Below are 17,524 nucleotides of genomic sequence, written 5' to 3' on the forward strand. Positions count from 1 at the left end.
CTTTTCTTCTATAAAGGTAAGACGAGTCCACGGAGTCATCCTTTACTTGTGGGATACAATACCAAAGCTACAGGACACGGATGAACGGGAGGGACAAGACAGATGGTTAAACAGAAGGCACCACTGCTTGAAGAACTTTTCTCCCAAAAATAGACTCCGAAGAAGCAAAGGTATCAAATTTAGAAAATTTGGAAAAGGTATGAAGCGAAGACCAAGTCGCAGCCTTACAAATCTGTTCAACAGAAGCATCATTTTTAAAAGCCCATGTGGAAGCCACCGCTCTAGTAGAGTGAGCTATAATTCTTTCAGGATGCTGCTGTCCAGCAGTCTCGTATGCCAAACGGATGATGCTTTTCAGCCAAAAGGCAAGAGAGGTAGCCGTAGCTTTTTGACCTCTATGTTTTCCAGAATAGACAACAAACAAAGAAGATGTTTGACGGAAATCTTTGGTCGCCTGCAAGTAAAACTTCAAAGCACAAACCAAGTCCAAGTTGTGCAATAGACACTCCTTCTTAGAGGAAGGATTAGGACACAGAGAAGGAACAACAATTTCCTGATTAATATTCTTATTAGTAACAACCTTAGGAAGGAATCCAGGTTTGGTACACAAAACCACCTTATTAGCATGGAAAACAAGATAAGGTGAGTCGCATTGCAATGCAGATAGTTCAGAAACTCTTCGAGCCGAAGAGATAGCAACTAAAAACAGAACTTTCCAAGATAGAAGCTTAATATCTATGGAATGCATAGGTTCAAACGGAACCCCTTGAAGAACTTTAAGAACTAAATGCAAACTCCATGGCGGAGCAACAAGTTTAAACACAGGCTTGATTCTAACTAAAGCCTGACAGTGCTTGAAGAAATTAAAAACTAATATTTTATCACCTCTTTCACTTTACCCTTCCTAGTACTTAGAGTAGGCAAAGAGAATGACTGGAGGGTGGAGCTAAGGGAGGAGCTATATAGACAGCTCTGCTGTGGTGCTCTTTGCCACTTCCTGTTAGCAGGAGGATAATATCCCACAAGTAAAGGATGAATCCGTGGACTCGTTTTACCTTTATAGAAGAAACAGAGATACACACGATTTGGGCTATTGTTTCTGAATCCTGGCTGGAAAAACTCTTTGGGCAAGAGCGATAACTTTGTGACCTGTACACCTGCAAAATAGTAATACCTTCTTCACTTATGACCAATAGAATATCTGGATATTGAATTCTCATATTGGTTACTGGTAATGTATTAACAGGTGTTTTATATGTTTTATATTTTAAATCACAGGTATTCTATAGCCATAGTTTAAGTGTAGCTGTGAATTGTAAGTGCAATTTGTAGCTACAGGTAGGTGTTCCATAGGCCTGTGTAGTCCAGAAATAATTATATTGGTGCTAAGTAATTTTATTATTAGGAAAGGTTTTGTATTCCATATTTATAAATTCAGTTTTATCTACTGTCAGATCTTTTAAGAACTGCACATAAATTGGCTATTGTATTGATAATATACAAATTTCTCTGGTTGATTATGTAAAGATTATATTGGGTTGAAAATCGTGAATTATATTTCCCTGGAAATTCCATTAGAGACTTATTGAATTTAAGCTAATATTCTTATTATAACATTGGGATATATTTAATTAATCAAGTGTTAAATCATTAATCCATATTTTGGCATTGGATCAATGTTATAAATTGTTCTAGCATAATTCATGTGTGATATTTAATAAGCGATTCATTTGGAGTTAAGGTTAATTTATAGAAATATTGCGTCCATAAAACTGAGGTACCAGAAGATTCATTAAATATTCGTATAGCTTGCTTTGTATAGAATATTGTAACAACTAGACATATATAATTGGTCATAATTAATACACTATTTTCTACATATATATTTTCAATGTGTATATAAAGTTTAACTGGACAGAACTCAGGAATTAATTATTAATGTTCATAACAATTTATTGTCATAATTTTTAGATATCTCATTAGCATTTTGAAATACACTACAGAGATTATAACACGTTTCACGGGAGTGTATTGACAATTTCTATCATATCAGAATTGATATTGCGGACGATAATTTTATGATTATTAATATTCATAATTCCATTAATCAGAAATATTGTTACGTAAATATATAATACGTTAGAGGTTACTGCTGAGATAAAATTAAATAATATTGTAACCTAGGATATAACACAATGTGTGTAGTGTGCTTTTCTAATGTCAAATAAATTACAAACAGCATTCTCTAGTATTTAGATTATCATTTACCTATACACTGAATAGTAAATGCACAGGTGTTCCAAGCCATGATAGGAAGGCGTGGGTCAGTCTCGTTGGGAGGAAGATTGAGGCCCACTCGGTAAACCGTAGTAGAGAAGTGGATCAACATTTCCTTCATACTAGCAGTATAGCTGGGACTGAGAATTTTTAAAAAAAATAAACAAACAAATAAAAAATAAGGAGAAAAACTTAAAAACTAAATCGGGCATTTTAAGATTAACAATATGAAATGTAAAACAATACAGAAAGAAGAGTAATTTAGCAAATGCACAAAACTGAACTTAGGGAAGAAGCCCTCATTAATTTCTAGTCAGGGCTCAAGTGTTCACACTCATATACTTTAACATATATTTAATACATATTCAAAGCAAGAGAAGAATCAAGAATTATATCACCTGTAGCCATGTCCTGTGGCAAATCAAAACATTGGGTGGGAATTACTATGTCATAATTTACATTTCTACCTGGCAGATAAAGGAGCTACACCAATGAGTAACAGAAATCTTAAATTTTCTCTAATAGCCCTTCTTGAATTCAAGTAAAAAAACCTCCCAACATAAAAACACTATTATTATAATTAAATTAACTTATTACATCTATAGTGTGTGTCTACATATTGGTACCTCTTGTTGAGTTTTACTATATTCAAATATTTTGTTTTATTACATTTGATCCAATGCATAAATGCCACCCTAGAGAAACAAGAGGGAGAAAACATGCATAGCTAATGCCCCACTTATTTTAAAACCTCCCTCCAATTAAACTTTCATAGGTCTGCAGCTGTGTTGTATTCGTATCTGTGTACTAACAGGGGATTCAACCACAGCAAAGACACAGTAAGGGCAAATGTTTTAGACATTTACAAGCTTCTCAATATTAAGTGTATATATATATATATATATCCAAAAGAAAAAGACAAGTGGCACCAGCACTGTTTCATAAAAATGGAAAAAACCTTTATGATTTTTTCATGATGATCTTATCATGATGACACCTCAATAAAGGTTTTTTCCATTTTTATGAAACAGTGCTGGCGCCACTTGTATTTTTCCTTTGGATTTATATACTAGAGGTGAGCAGGACCCTCTGGTTGCCGTGCACTTTGCAAACTATTATGAACTGCTGACTTGTGCTGGACCTATTGCTCTTTATATATATATATATATATATATATATATACACACACACAAATACATACACACACACATATACATCTTTAGACATGTACAGTATATGTTTGTATGTCAATATTAAAGCCCTTTGCCTGTTTTTTTCTAACACCTGAGATCTCATATCTTTGAGCCTTTATAACTTTTTGTGCTTTTTTTTAAAAATTTTATTTATATCCAAAACTGCATACAAGTACAAAAAATGACATGCAGTTGCACCACACAGGGCTGAATATCATATAATGAGTGAAAAGAAGAGAATTAGGCGCATTTTGGCAAATATTGACAGTATATAAATAATGGAAGATTGATAACTTTCACTCGTAAAATAGTTGCATGCACTGTTGGGGATTTTTTTTTTATACACAACATAACCAAACTAAACAACAATAAACAAAAACAAAACAAACAAAAAAAACACCAAGGCTAGAACCCTCTCCAAATGAAGGAAATGACACCCTGAAGAACAGATAAGGAAACCTAAGCTTTGTACAAGGTTATAACTTGGAAAAAATTACCTATGTTTTGGAAATATTATATTGCAACAAATGTTCCCGTATATGTGTAGTGCGAGAAACCAAGGGGTGGGTTAACAGTACCAAGAATACCATTATGAGAAAGCAATCAAAAGGAAATATCAGTGCTATATCTCAAAGTAAATGGGGCTGTAAATATCTAAGTGTTATCAATATATACCTATACAGATATTGCAAGATGGGGTACATTTAAGAAATACGAGTAGGTGGGGTTGTTATTTGCATTCATATCTTCAGCGTTAAAATAGTTCCTGCATCTATAATGGATTTGTAAATGTGGTGAACAGGTGGGCCCTTTCTACTGGAATAAGTTGCACTAAACCTAGCCTGTCAAAACACTTTGCATCAGCTATTTAAAAGAAAAACAAAAAACTACCGTTGCTTCAGGCAAGCGAGTACTCACAAAACTGAATCTTAAAACAGTGGACACTTAGAAAACAGAATCTTAAAACAGTGGACACTCAGAAAACAGAATAGGACAAACCAGAAAAAACTATTCAAAGTAAAAACAATTACATTTTTTATATCCAGACCTGTACGTCAGCCATTTCAGGTCAAGTTCCTATAAGAGCAATATTAGAGAAGGTGGATAAAAGATATAGGCTGTTTAAAATATACACAATCTTGTGGGAGGTGAGGCTTTAAACGCAGGTGTGCAGGAACATTGTATATATTTTTCTTTTCCAATAAACCTTATAAGATAATATAATACAAATCAACCTTTTGAGGCTGTATGCACTGGAGAAAATACCTTATGTTTCTAAGTAAGTAGGAAAATAAAGTTAGTCAATTATGAGGGCAGAATAGCTGAAAACAAACAGTCCTCCACAATATTTGCCAGGTAGACTTTCAGCTATGCCTGTTGCTGGTTGAGAGTTGTATGGTTGCACAAACCTTGAAAAGTTTAGGGAAGTCCAGATTATAGGCACTAAACCAGGGCAAAGCTGTAAAGAGTCATCACAGAGTGAAGCCAGAAGCGGCTGATGTAGTGAGTCCCTGAGTAAATCTCCGGCGTATTTCACATGGGCACAGTTTTCGATGCTGTCCATCTGTAAAGACAGAGTGCATGTGTCATTGATCCCACAAAAGGATTCTAGTGTTTGCCCAAGTCTGTTCCTTCGCCATCGGAGGAAATCGATAGATGAGTGCCACTTCTTTCATCGTCATCGCAGGTCATGTTATCCATGTTAAGTCAGGGGCCGTAACCTGTGTCGGGGGTAATGTAGAAAATGCACCTGTGTATGTTTCCACAATGTAGTCTGGCGGAGGAGTTGTATGTGGATCCTCAAACGTAGTCTGCTTGGTCTTTGGGAATGGGAGGCTGCCAAATTCGCTTAGGTATGGGGAACAATCTTCTGCGGGGTAAGCCACCGATCATCCACGTGGGTCTGAGAGCAATGGCATGGCGGATTCAACGGATATGCTAGGCATTCTCTGATTTGAGTAGCTCTGACCCGTTTCTGCGATGCCCACACGCCTCATGTTCTGTAGCGTTTTGCATAGGTCTTCACAACTGTTGAGTAAAGTTTCCAATCTGTCTAAAGCCATTGTCTCTTGGGTAGTTGCCTGATATTTAATTAAAGTGCCGTCCGGGGTAGAAGAGTTGGAGTTCCTTCTATCTGCTAAGTGTTCACGGACAGCTTGCCTGTCAAGGGAGATGCAGATGGCGTAAATTGATGGTTGTAAAATTGAAGTTAAAGAGGATTATCTTCAGAGCCTGCAGCCATCTTACAAAGCCGCCCATCGGAAGTCCTTTTTGTGCTTTTTTAAAAATAATTTTTATTAGATGGTGTTATTATAAGTGTAACTGTACTTTGTAATGTATTTTTGATGCGTTTTGTGAGACTTTTTTGTTTCACAAAACAGTTAACCGACACATGTTAAAGTGAATGTAAGTTTTGATGCAAAAGTGCTCAGTTTTTAAAAATTCTATTAAAAACAGGGGCACTTTAATTCATCAAAATTTACATTTCACTCGTGAAAACATACTTACCATTTAATCTTGACAGATGCTTCAGCTTCCCCCAGTTGTCGCAAGCCATTTCTGACGTAAGAAATGATGGATGGGTCATCCTCCAATCACGGCTTCCCCCCCCAGGGGAATCAATGTCTGATTCAATGCAATGATTGGAGGAAGCCGGATTCCTCATTTTAGACCCAGAAAGAGGCTTTGCAACGGTTGGAGGAAGCTGGAGCGGCTGACAAGATTAAAAACAAAATTTATGCTTCCATGATAAATTTATTTCTCTTGTGGTGTATCCAGTCCACGGATTCATCCATTACTTGTGGGATATTCTCCTTCCCAACAGGAAGCTGCAAGAGGATCACCCACAGCAGAGCTGTCTATATAGCTCCTCCCCTAACTGCCACCTCCCAGTCATTCGACCGAAGACAAGCAAGAGAAAGGAGAAACTATAGGGTGCAGTGGTGACTGTAGTTTAAAAATTAAAAAACACCTGCCTTAAAATGACAGGGCGGGCCGTGGACTGGATACACCACAAGAGAAATAAATTTATCAGGTAAGCATAAATTTTGTTTTCTCTTGTAAGGTGTATCCAGTCCACGGATTTATCCATTACTTGTGGGATACCAATACCAAAGCTATAGGACACGGATGAAGGTAGGGACAAGGCAGGCGCTTAAACGGAAGGCACCACTGCCTGTAAGACCTTTCTCCCAAAAATAGCCTCCAAAGAAGCAAAAGTATCAAATTTGTAGAATTTAGAAAAAGTATGAAGCGAAGACCAAGTCGCCGCCTTACAAATCTGTTCAACAGAAGCCTCATTTTTAAAAGCCCATGTGGAAGCCACCGCTCTAGTGGAATTAGCTGTAATTCTTACAGGAGGCTGCTGGCCAGCAGTCTCATAAGCTAAGCGGATTATACTTCTTAACCAAAAAGAAAGAGAAGTTGCTGAAGCCTTTTGGCCTTTCCTCTGTCCAGAGTAGACAACAAACAACGCAGATGTTTGATGAAAATCTTTAGTAGCTTGTAAATAAAACTTTAAAGCACGAACCACGTCAAGATTGTGTAATAGACGTTACTTCTTTGAAGAAGGATTAGGACACAGTGACGGAACAACAATCTCTTGATTGATATTCTTATTGGATATCACCTTAGGAAGAAACCCAGGTTTGGTACGCAAAACTACCTTATCTGCATGGAAGATCAGATAAGGGGAATCACACTGCAAGGCAGATAACTCTGAAACTCTTCGAGCCGAAGAGATAGCTACCAAGAACAGAACTTTCCAAGATAAAAGCTTGATATCTATGGAATGCAGAGGTTCAAACGGAACCCCTTGAAGAACTTTAAGAACTAAATTTAAACTCCATGGAGGAGCAACAGGTTTAAACACAGCCTTGATTCTAACTAAAGCCTGACAAAACGCCTGAATTTCTGGAACATCCGAAAGAAGCTTGTGCAAAAGAATACAGAGCAGAAATCTGTCCCTTTAAGGAACTAGCTGACAATCCCTTCTTCAAACCTTCTTGGAGAAAAGACAATATCCTGGGAATCCTGACTTTACTCCATGAGTAACCCTTGGATTCACACCAATGAAGATATTTACACCATATCTTATGATAGATTTTCCTGGTGACAGGCTTTCGAGCCTGAATTAAGGTATCAATGACCGACTCGGAAAAACAACGTTTTGACAAAATCAAGCGTTCAATCTCCAAGCAGTCAGACACAGAGAAATTAGATTTGGATGTTTGAAGGGACCTTGAAGTAGAAGGTCCTGCCTCAGCGGCAGAGTCCAAGGTGGAAAGGATGACATGTCCACCAGATCTGCGTACCAAGTCCTGCGTGGCCACGCAGGAGCTATCAAAATCACCGAAGCTCTCTCCTGCTTGATCTTGGCAATCAGACGAGGTAGCAGAGTAAATGGTGGAAACACATAAGCCAGGTGGAAAACCAAGGCGCTGCTAGAGCATCTATCAGCGCTGCCTTGGGATCCCTGGACCTGAACCCGTAACAAGGAAGCTTGGCGTTCTGACGAGACGCCATGAGATCCAGTTCTGGTTTTCCGCAAAGTTGAATCAACTGTGCAAACACCTCCGGATGGAGTTCCCACTCCCCCAGATGAAAAGTCTGTTGACTTAGAAAATCCGCCTCCCAGTTCTCTACTCCTGGGATATGGATAGCTGATAGATGGCAAGAGTAAACCTCTGCCCATAGAATTATTTTTGAAACCTCCAACATTGCTAGGGAACTCCTTGTTCCCCCTTGATGGTTGATGTAAGCTACAGTCGTGATGTTGTCCGACTGAAATCTGATGAACCTGACCGCAGCTAGCTGAGGCCAATCCTGAAGAGCATTGAATATCGCTCTTAGTTCCAGAATGTTTATCGGAAGGAGTGTCTCCTCCTGAGTCCAAAAGCCCTGAGCCTTCAGGGAGTTCCAGACTGCACCCCAGCCCAGAAGGCTGGCATCTGTCGTTAATATTGTCCAATCTGGCCTGCGGAAGGTCATACCCTTGGACAGATGGACCCGAGATAACCACCAGAGAAGAGAATCCCTGGTCTCTTGATCCAGATTTAGTAGAGGGGACAAATCTGTGTAATCCCCATTCCACTGACTGAGCATGCAGAGTTGCAGCGGTCTGAGATGTAGGCGGGCAAACGGCACTATGTCCATAGCCGCTACCATTAAGCCGATTACTTCCATACACTGAGCTACTGAAGGGCGAGAAGTAGAATAAAGAACACGGCAGGAATTTAGAAGTTTTGACAACCTGGCCTCTGTCAGGTAAATCTTCATTTCTACAGAATCTATCAGAGTTCCTAGGAAGGAAACTCTTGTGAGAGGGGATAGAGAACTTTTTTCTTTGTTCACTTTCCACCCATGCGACCTCAGAAATGCCAGAACAATGTCCGTGTGAGACCTGGCAACTTGAAAAGTCGACGCCTGTATCAGAATGTCGTCTGAGTAAGGGGCTACTGCTATAGCCTGCGACCTTAGGACCGCTAGAAGGGACCCTAGAACCTTTGTAACGATTCTTGGTGCCGTGGCCAACCCGAAGGGAAGAGCCACAAACTGGTAGTGCCTGTATTGACCCTCCTGGATCATAGGAAGGATGGTTCGAATAGTGTCCATCTTGAAGGATGGGACTCTGAGAAATTTGTTAAAGATCTTGAGATCTAAGATTGGTCTGAATGTTCCCTCTTTCTTGGGAACAACAAACAGATTTGAATAAAAGCCCTGTCCCTGTTCCTCCTGCGGAACTGGGTGGATCACTCCCATAACTAGGAAGTCTTGAACACAATGTAAGAATGCTTCTCTCTTTATCTGGTTTGCAGATAAAAGTGAGAGATGAAATCTCCCTTTTGGGGGAGAGGTTTTGAATTCCAGAAGATAACCCTTGGACACAATTTCCAATGCCCAGGGATCCTGGACATCTCTTGCCCAAGCCTGGGCGAAGAGAGAGAGTCTGCCCCCTACTAGATGCGTTTCTGGATCGGGGGCTGCTCCTTCATGCTGTCTTAGAGGAAGCAGCAGGCTTCTTGGCCTGTTTCCCCTTGTTCCAAGCCTGGTTAGGTCTCCAGACCGGCTTAGACAGGGAAAAAGTTCCCTCTTGTTTTGTGTTAGAGGAAGTTGAAGCTGCGACACTCTTGAAGTTTCGAAAGGGCCGAAAACTAGACTGTTTGGTCCTTAATTTGTTGGACCTGTCTTGAGGAAGGGCGTGACCTTTTCCTCCAGTGATGTCAGAAATGATCTCCTTCAGTCCAGGCCCGAATAGGATCTGTCCTTTGAAGGGAATGTTGAGAAGTTTAGTCACGTCAGCTGACCAGGAGTTAAGCCATAGCGCCCTACGCGCCTGAATAGCAAAACCTGAATTTTTAGCCGTTAGCTTGGTTAAATGAACAACGGCGTCAGAAACAAATGAATTGGCTAGCTTAAGGGCCTTAAGCTTGTCAATAATATCTTCCAACGGGGTTTCAACCTGTAGAGCCTCCTCTAGGGACTCAAACCAGAAAGCCGCGGCAGCAGTGACTGGGGCAATGCATGCAAGAGGCTAGAGAATAAAACCTTGTTGAATAAAAATTTTCTTAAGGTAACCCCCTAATTTTTTATCCATTGGATCTAGAAAAGCACAACTGTCCTCGACAGGGATAGTGGTACGCTTAGCTCGAGTAGAAACTGCTCCCTCCACCTTAGGGACCGTCTGCCATAAGTCCTGTGTAGCGGCGTCTATAGGAAACATCTTTTTTAAAAACAGGAGGGGGAGAGAACGGTACAACTGGTCTATCCCATTCCTTAGTTATAATTTCAGAGTAGGTACTGCATAGTATTTATCCAATCTACATAATTTCTCTGGGATTACAATAGTGTCACAGTCATCCAGAGTTGCTAAAACCTCCCAGAGCAATACGCGGAGGTGTTCAAGCTTAAATTTAAATGTAGACATATCAGAATCAGATTGAAGTATCTTCCCTGAATTAGAAAAATCACCCACAGATTGAAGCTCCCCTGCTTCAGCTTCATTATATTGTGAGGGTGTATCAGAGATAGCTACTAAAGCGTCAGAGAGCTCTGTATTTATTCTAGTCCCAGAGCTGTCTCTCTTTCCTCACAATCCTGGCAGTTTAGATAATACCTCTGTAAGGGTATTATTCATAACTGCCGCCATGTCTTGCAAGGTATACGCAATCGGCACGCTAGATGTACTTGGCGTCCCCTGAGCGGGATTTATAGGATCTGACACGTGGGGAGAGTTAGACGGCATAACTTCCTCCTTGTCAATTTCTTCTGGTGATAAATATTTTAAAACCAGAATATGGTCTTTGTAATCTATAGTAAAATCAGTGCATTTGGTACACATTCTAAGAGGGGGTTCCACAATGGCTTCTAAACATAATGAACAATGAGTTTCCTCTATGTCAGACATGTTTAAACAGACTAGTAATGAGACCAGCAAGCTTGGAAAACACTTTAATAACTGTGAACAAGCAAAAAATAAAAACGGTACTGTGCCTTTAAGAGAAAAAAACAATCACAGAAACTGCTAAAACAGTGAAAAAAGCAGTAAATCTTACGAAATGTTTACAGTGTGTATAATTGGCTGAAAGAGCATTGCACCCACTTGCAAATGGATGATTAACCCCTTAGTTTCAAAACCGGATCAAAAAAACGATATAAACGTTTTTAAACAGTAACAACAAACTGCCACAGCTCTACTGTGGCCCTACTTGCCCATACAACGACTTTGGAAGGCACAAAAACCCATTAGAGAGGTCCTATATGTTCAGGGGACTCCTTCAGGGAAGCTGGATGTCTCAAGCTGCAAAAACTAATGGAAAATAGGCCCCTCCCAACCTGTACTCACAGTGAGAGGGCCTTAAAAAACTATCCCTAGGCAAAATCTAGTCAGCCATGTGGAAAAACTGGGCCCCAGAATAAAGTTTTATCACCAATATGAAATAAACGTTTATACACCTCAAGCAAACGTTATATCTATTCAGTAATGTGAGTAAATAATAAAAATATTACCCTTTACAGCAAGCATGATACCAGTCGTTATTAAATAACTGTAATCAGGCTTACCTTAAATAAATCCGGTATTTTCAGCATTTACTAGCTTATCATTTCTCTAGAAAAATTTAAAACTGCACATACCTCAGAGCAGGAGACCCTGCACGCTATTCCCCCAGCTGAAGTTACCCATCTCTTCAGTTATGTGTGAGAACAGCAATGGATCTTAGTTACAACCTGCTAAGATCATCAAAGACCACAGGCAGACTCTTCTTCAACTTTCTGCCTGAGGCTAAAATAGTACAACTCCGGTACCATTTGAAAATAACAAACTTTTGATTGAAGATAAACTACATTAATGCACCACATCTCTCTAGCTGCTTCCCTTGTCGAGAGCTGCAAGAGAAAGACTGGGAGGTGGCAGTTAGGGGAGGAGCTATATAGACAGCTCTGCTGTGGGTGATCCTCTTGCAACTTCCTGTTGGGAAGGAGAATATCCCACAAGTAATGGATGAATCCGTGGACTGGATACACCTTACAAGAGAAAGTTAAGTATTTTTTCACAACACGAGTGAAATGTAAATTTTGAATAATTAAAGTGCCCCTGTTTTTAATCGAATTTTTAAAAACAGGGTACTTTAGCATCAAAATTTACATTCACTTTAACTTCATTTGCAATCAAGCGATATAGTTCACTTTCAACTTGTAATACGAGCGGAAATCCCAACGAGCTTAAACAGCTGCGATAAACCCTGATCACTCGCACTTAACTGTTAATGCACCACTCATAATCTACTCCTAAATAGGATCAAAGTCAAAAGGATATTTATCAGAACATGAAAATTAAATAAGGAAATTTCTTACAAAAGAATTAAAAAAAAAAAAAAAAAACAGTAGCAGACAACTGCTTCTCCTTAAGAAACTAGTTGGCGTTACCAGAATTAGCAACCAGTTGATAAGTTTGTAGGCCCAACAGATCAAAACATTAAAAGCTTGATTTAATTTTTCTAATGAAAACCCTAGACATTCTAAATTAATCTCAAAATTTCTATTGTAGCAAGTAAAAAAACCATCTGTACAAACTGAAAATCACTCACAAGGGTTGCACTCCAAAGCAGAGAATGGAACGGAAATCATAACTTTGATTTTCTGAACACTTAATGAACTCTGGAGATATTGCCTTTTCTCCTGTGTAAAGCAAAAGAGAGACATTAGTACCCAACATCAGTTTAAAAATAAACACACAAATTTGATACAAATTTGATTATGTAGAATTTCAAATAAAAGCATACGTTGTAATAAATGTAGACATTTTCATTCACTATTTTATAAACAGTAGATCTAGATTGTGGAATTGCCTATAATCAGCAAGTGCATAATAAAATAGAATGCAACAGTACTTCCATGAGCAATAGATTTTTGTCTGAAAATTCTGTCCCCCTGTATCACATGACAGCCTTCAGCCAATCAAAGAATCATATTTGTATACACCATTAACTGCTCAGTATTAGCTGTTGCATTTGAAAGAAGACATTTCAAAACTGATTTTGGTTTCTTTAAAAAACAAACATGTTCTGTCGAGAACAAAGTTAGTATTTAAAAAGTGTTGCGCTATACTCTTATACTCTCTGCCTCTGCCAAACAAACCTCTTCCTAAGGAAATGTGAATAAGATAAATAGTTAAAGAAAATAGGAAGGGAGCTTAAAAGCAGAGTAGATATATCTCAAAAAATATTAGAACAATGACTGTTATAAGATTCTTTGTATCAACGTAAATATGGAATTCCTATGTGGTTACTTATTATCCGATATGCACAAACCGTGTGTGAAAAATCATTCATACGAAATTAATAAGGGCAAATATATATCTAAAAAAACATAAATTATGCTTACCAGATATTTTCCTTTACTTCTGTACGGGGAGAGTCCACAGCTGCATTCATTACTTTTGGGAAATACAGAACCTGGCCACCAGGAGGAGACAGAGACAACCCAGCCAAAGGCTTAAATATCTCCCCCACTTCCCTCATCCCCCAGTCATTCTGCCGAGGGAACAAGGAACAGTAGTGTAAATATCAGGGTGAAAAAGGTGCCAGAATAACCAAGAAAAATTTTAGGGCCGCCCAACGGAAAAACACGGACGGGAGCTGTGGACTCTCCCGTAGAGAAAGAAAGGAAATTATCTGGTAAACATAATTTATGTTTTCCTTCTTAATACGGGGAGAGTCCACAGCTGAATATATTACTTTTGGGAAAACAATACCCAAGCTATAGAGGAGATTGAATGCTAACGGGGGTAACAAGAGAGGTGGCCCAAATCTGAGGGCACCACAGCCTGTAACAAACCCAATCTCCCAAAAACTTCTTCAACAGAAGCAAGGGACCAACAAAAGTTATGAGGACCAAGTAACTGCCTAACAGATAGGACCATAAGAGCCCACACCAGAGACCACACAAATCACTGGTCCCAAATTGAGCACAAAAACCTCTGAGGAGACAAGAATCCTGCTGTCTACGAGGTCAGGCGATGAATACTCCTCCACAAACACTACAAGTAGGACAACCAAGACTCCCAACATCTTACACTTCCGAATAGGAAGATACACAGAAACAAACTGACTATGCTAAAGAAAGTCTGAAAAGACCTCAAGGCACGATCCCAGAAAAAAGGGAACAAGCAGAGGGAAGCACCTTGCAGAACCCGAAGAAAAAGTCTCCCTAGAATTAAAAACCCCATAAGCAGAGCGGATTACCAGGCTGCAAGAGAGACTAGGACATGTAAAGAATACTCCACAAACGGAAAAGGTCAAGGATAGAAAAATCAAAGAACCTCTCCTACATCGATACAAAGAAACGATGCAAATCCTTAACAAGAAAGTCTAAGTTCCTGAAAAGGCAAAAAAACCTGAATTTATGCTTACCTGATAAATTTCTTTCTCTTGTGATGTATCGAGTCCACGGATTCATCCATACTTGTGGGATATTCTCCTTCCTTACAGGAAGTGGCAAAGAGAGCACCCACAGCAGAGCTGTCTATATAGCTCCTCCCTTAGCTCCACCCCCCAGTCATTCGACCGAAGGCTAGGAAGAAAAAGGAGAAACTACAGGGTGCAGAGGTGACTGAAGTTTTTTAAATAAAAATATACTACCTGTCTTAAATAAACAGGGCGGGCCGTGGACTCGATACATCACAAGAGAAAGAAATTTATCAGGTAAACATAAATTCTGTTTTCTCTTGTAAGATGTATCGAGTCCACGGATTCATCCATACTTGTGGGATACCAATACCAAAGCTTTAGGACACAGATGAAGGGAGGGACAAGACAGCTACCTTAAACGGAAGGCACCACTGCTTGTAGAACCTTTCTCCCAAAAATAGCCCCCGAAGAAGCAAAAGTATCGAATTTGTAAAATTTGGAAAAAGTATGAAGCGAAGACCAAGTCGCCGCCTTACAAATCTGTTCAACAGAAGCCTCATTTTTAAAAGCCCATGTGGAAGCCACTGCTCTAGTAGAATGAGCAGTAATTCTTTCAGGAGGCTGCTGGCCAGCAGTCTCATAAGCCAAACGGATGATGCTTTTCAGCCAAAAAGAAAGAGAGGTAGCCGTAGCCTTTTGACCTCTCAATTACCAGAATAAACAACAAACAATGAAGATGTTTGAGGGAAATCTTTAGTTGTTTGTAAGTAGAACTTTAAATCACGAACCACATCAAGATTGTGCAACAGACGTTCCGTCTTTGATGAAGGATTAGGACACCGTGAAGGAACAACAATTTCCTGATTGATATTCCTATTTGAAACAACCTTAGGAAGAAATCCAGGTTTGGTACGCAAAACAACCTTATCTGCATGGAAAACAAGGTAAGGTGAGTCACACTGTAAAGCAGATAACTCTGAAACTCTTCGAGCCGAAGAGATAGCTACTAAAAACAAAACTTTCCAAGATAGAAGCTTAATATCTATGGAATGTATACTTTCAAACGGAACCCCTTGAAGAACTTTAAGAACTAAGTTTAGGCTCCATGGCAGAGCAACGGGTTTAAATACAGGCTTGATCCTGACTAAAGCCTGACTCAACGCTTGAACATCTGGGACATCTGCCAGACGTTTGTGTAAAAGAATAGACAAAGCAGATATATGTCCTTTTAAGGAACTAGCTGATAATCCCTTCTCCAATCCTTCTTGGAGAAAAGACAATATTCTAGGAATCCTAATCTTACTCCATGAGTAACCCTTGGATTCACACCAATAAAGATATTTGCGCCAAATCTTATGATAGATTTTCCAGGTGACAGGCTTTCTAGCTTGAATCAGGGTATCAATGACCGACTCAGAGAAACCACGCTTTGATAGAATCAGGCGTTCAATCTCCAAGCAGTCAGACGCAGAGAAATTAGATTTGGATGCTTGAAAGGACCTTGGATTAGAAGGTCCTGCCTCATTGGCAGAGTCCACGGTGGAACAGATGACATGTCCACTAGGTCTGCATACCAAGTCCTGCGTGGCCACGCAGGTGCTATCAGAATCACCGAAGCCCTCTCCTGCTTGATTCTGGCAACCAGACGTGGGAGGAGAGGAAACGGTGGAAATACATAGGCCAGATTGAAGGACCAGGGCACTGCTAGAGCATCTATCAGTACCGCCTGGGGATCCGGGGACCTGGACCCGTGACAAGGAAGCTTGGCGTTCTGACGGGACTCCATCAGATCCAATTCTGGTGTGCCCCATAGCTGGGTCAGCTGGGCAAATACCTCCGGATGGAGCTCCCACTCCCCCCGGATGAAAAGTCTGACGACTTAGGAAATCCACCTCCCAGTTCTCTACCCCTGGGATATGGATTGCTGAAAGATGGCAAGAGTGAGTCTCCGCCCATCAGATTATTTTGGTTACCTCCATCATCGCTAGAGAACTCCGTGTTCCTCCTTGATGATAGATATAAGCTACAGTAGTGATGTTGTCCGACTGAAATCTAGCTGAGGCCACGCCTGAAGCGCATTGAATATCGCTCTCAGTTCTAGAATGTTTATCGGGGGAGAGTTTCCTCCCGAGACTATAAGCCCTGTGCTTTCACGGAGTTCCAGACTGCACACCAGCCTAGCAGGCTGGCATCTGTCATTACTATGAGCCACTCTGGCCTGCGGAAACACATTCCCTGAGACAGGTGGTCCTGAGACAACCACCAGAGAAGAGAATCTCTGGTCTCCTGATCCAGATTTATTTGAGGAGATAAATCTGCATAATCCCCATTCCACTGTTTGAGCATGCATAGTTGCAGTGGTCTGAGGTGTAGGCAGGCAAAAGGAACTATGTCCATTGCCGCTACCATGAGTCCGATTACCTCCATACACTGAGCCACTGATGGCCGAGCAATGGAATGAAGAGCTCGGCAAGGGGTTAAGAGTTTTGATTTTCTGACCTCCGTCGGAAATATTTTAATTTCTACCGAGTCTATCAGAGTCCCTAGGAAGGAAACTCTTGTGATAGGGAAGAGAGAACTCTTTTTTATGTTCACCTTCCACCCGTGAGATCACAGAAAAGCCAACACGATGTCCGTGTGAGACTTGGTTAGCTGGAAAGTCGACACCTGAATTAAGATGTCGTCTAGATAAAGCGCCACTGCTATGCCCCGCGGTCTTATGACCCTAGCACCTTTGTGAAAATTCTGGGAGCCGTGGCCAACCCGAAGGGAAGGGCCACAAACTGGTAATGCCTGTCCAGAAAGGCGAATCTGAGGAATTGATGATGATCTCTGTGAATAGGGATGTGTAGATACGCATCCTTTAAGTCCACGGTAGTCATATATTGACCCTCCTGGATCAGAGGTAGAATAGTCTGAATAGTCTCCATCTTGAATGATGGTACTCTGAGGAATTTGTTTAGAATTTTGAGATCCAAGATTGGTCTGAAAGTTCCCTCTTTTTTGGGAACCACAAACAGGTTTGAGTAAAAACCTAGCCCTTGTTCCGCTTTTGGAACTGGGCGGATCACTCCCATGGTATGTAGGTCTTCTACACAGCGTAAGAACACCTCTCTCTTTGTCTGGTTTGCAGACAATTCAGAAATG

General features: G+C 40.3%; 1 protein-coding gene across 5 annotated transcripts in view; it reads right to left on the reverse strand.

Moving 5' to 3' along the window:
- The window catches only part of UBR1 (ubiquitin protein ligase E3 component n-recognin 1), a 693,945-nt gene that overhangs the window by 124,320 nt on the left and 552,101 nt on the right, over positions 1–17,524 (reverse strand). For all 5 annotated transcript variants that reach the window (XM_053697798.1, XM_053697801.1, XM_053697800.1 and 2 more), the window contains exons 34-35: positions 12,557–12,647; positions 2,269–2,417 (exon numbers count right to left, since the gene is read on the reverse strand). In XM_053697798.1, the coding sequence (XP_053553773.1) occupies positions 2,269–2,417; positions 12,557–12,647 (240 nt within the window). The remainder of the gene's footprint in view (positions 1–2,268; positions 2,418–12,556; positions 12,648–17,524) is intronic.

This window comes from Bombina bombina, chromosome 1 (genome assembly GCF_027579735.1).
Source record: "Bombina bombina isolate aBomBom1 chromosome 1, aBomBom1.pri, whole genome shotgun sequence".
NCBI classification, from domain to species: domain Eukaryota; kingdom Metazoa; phylum Chordata; class Amphibia; order Anura; family Bombinatoridae; genus Bombina; species Bombina bombina.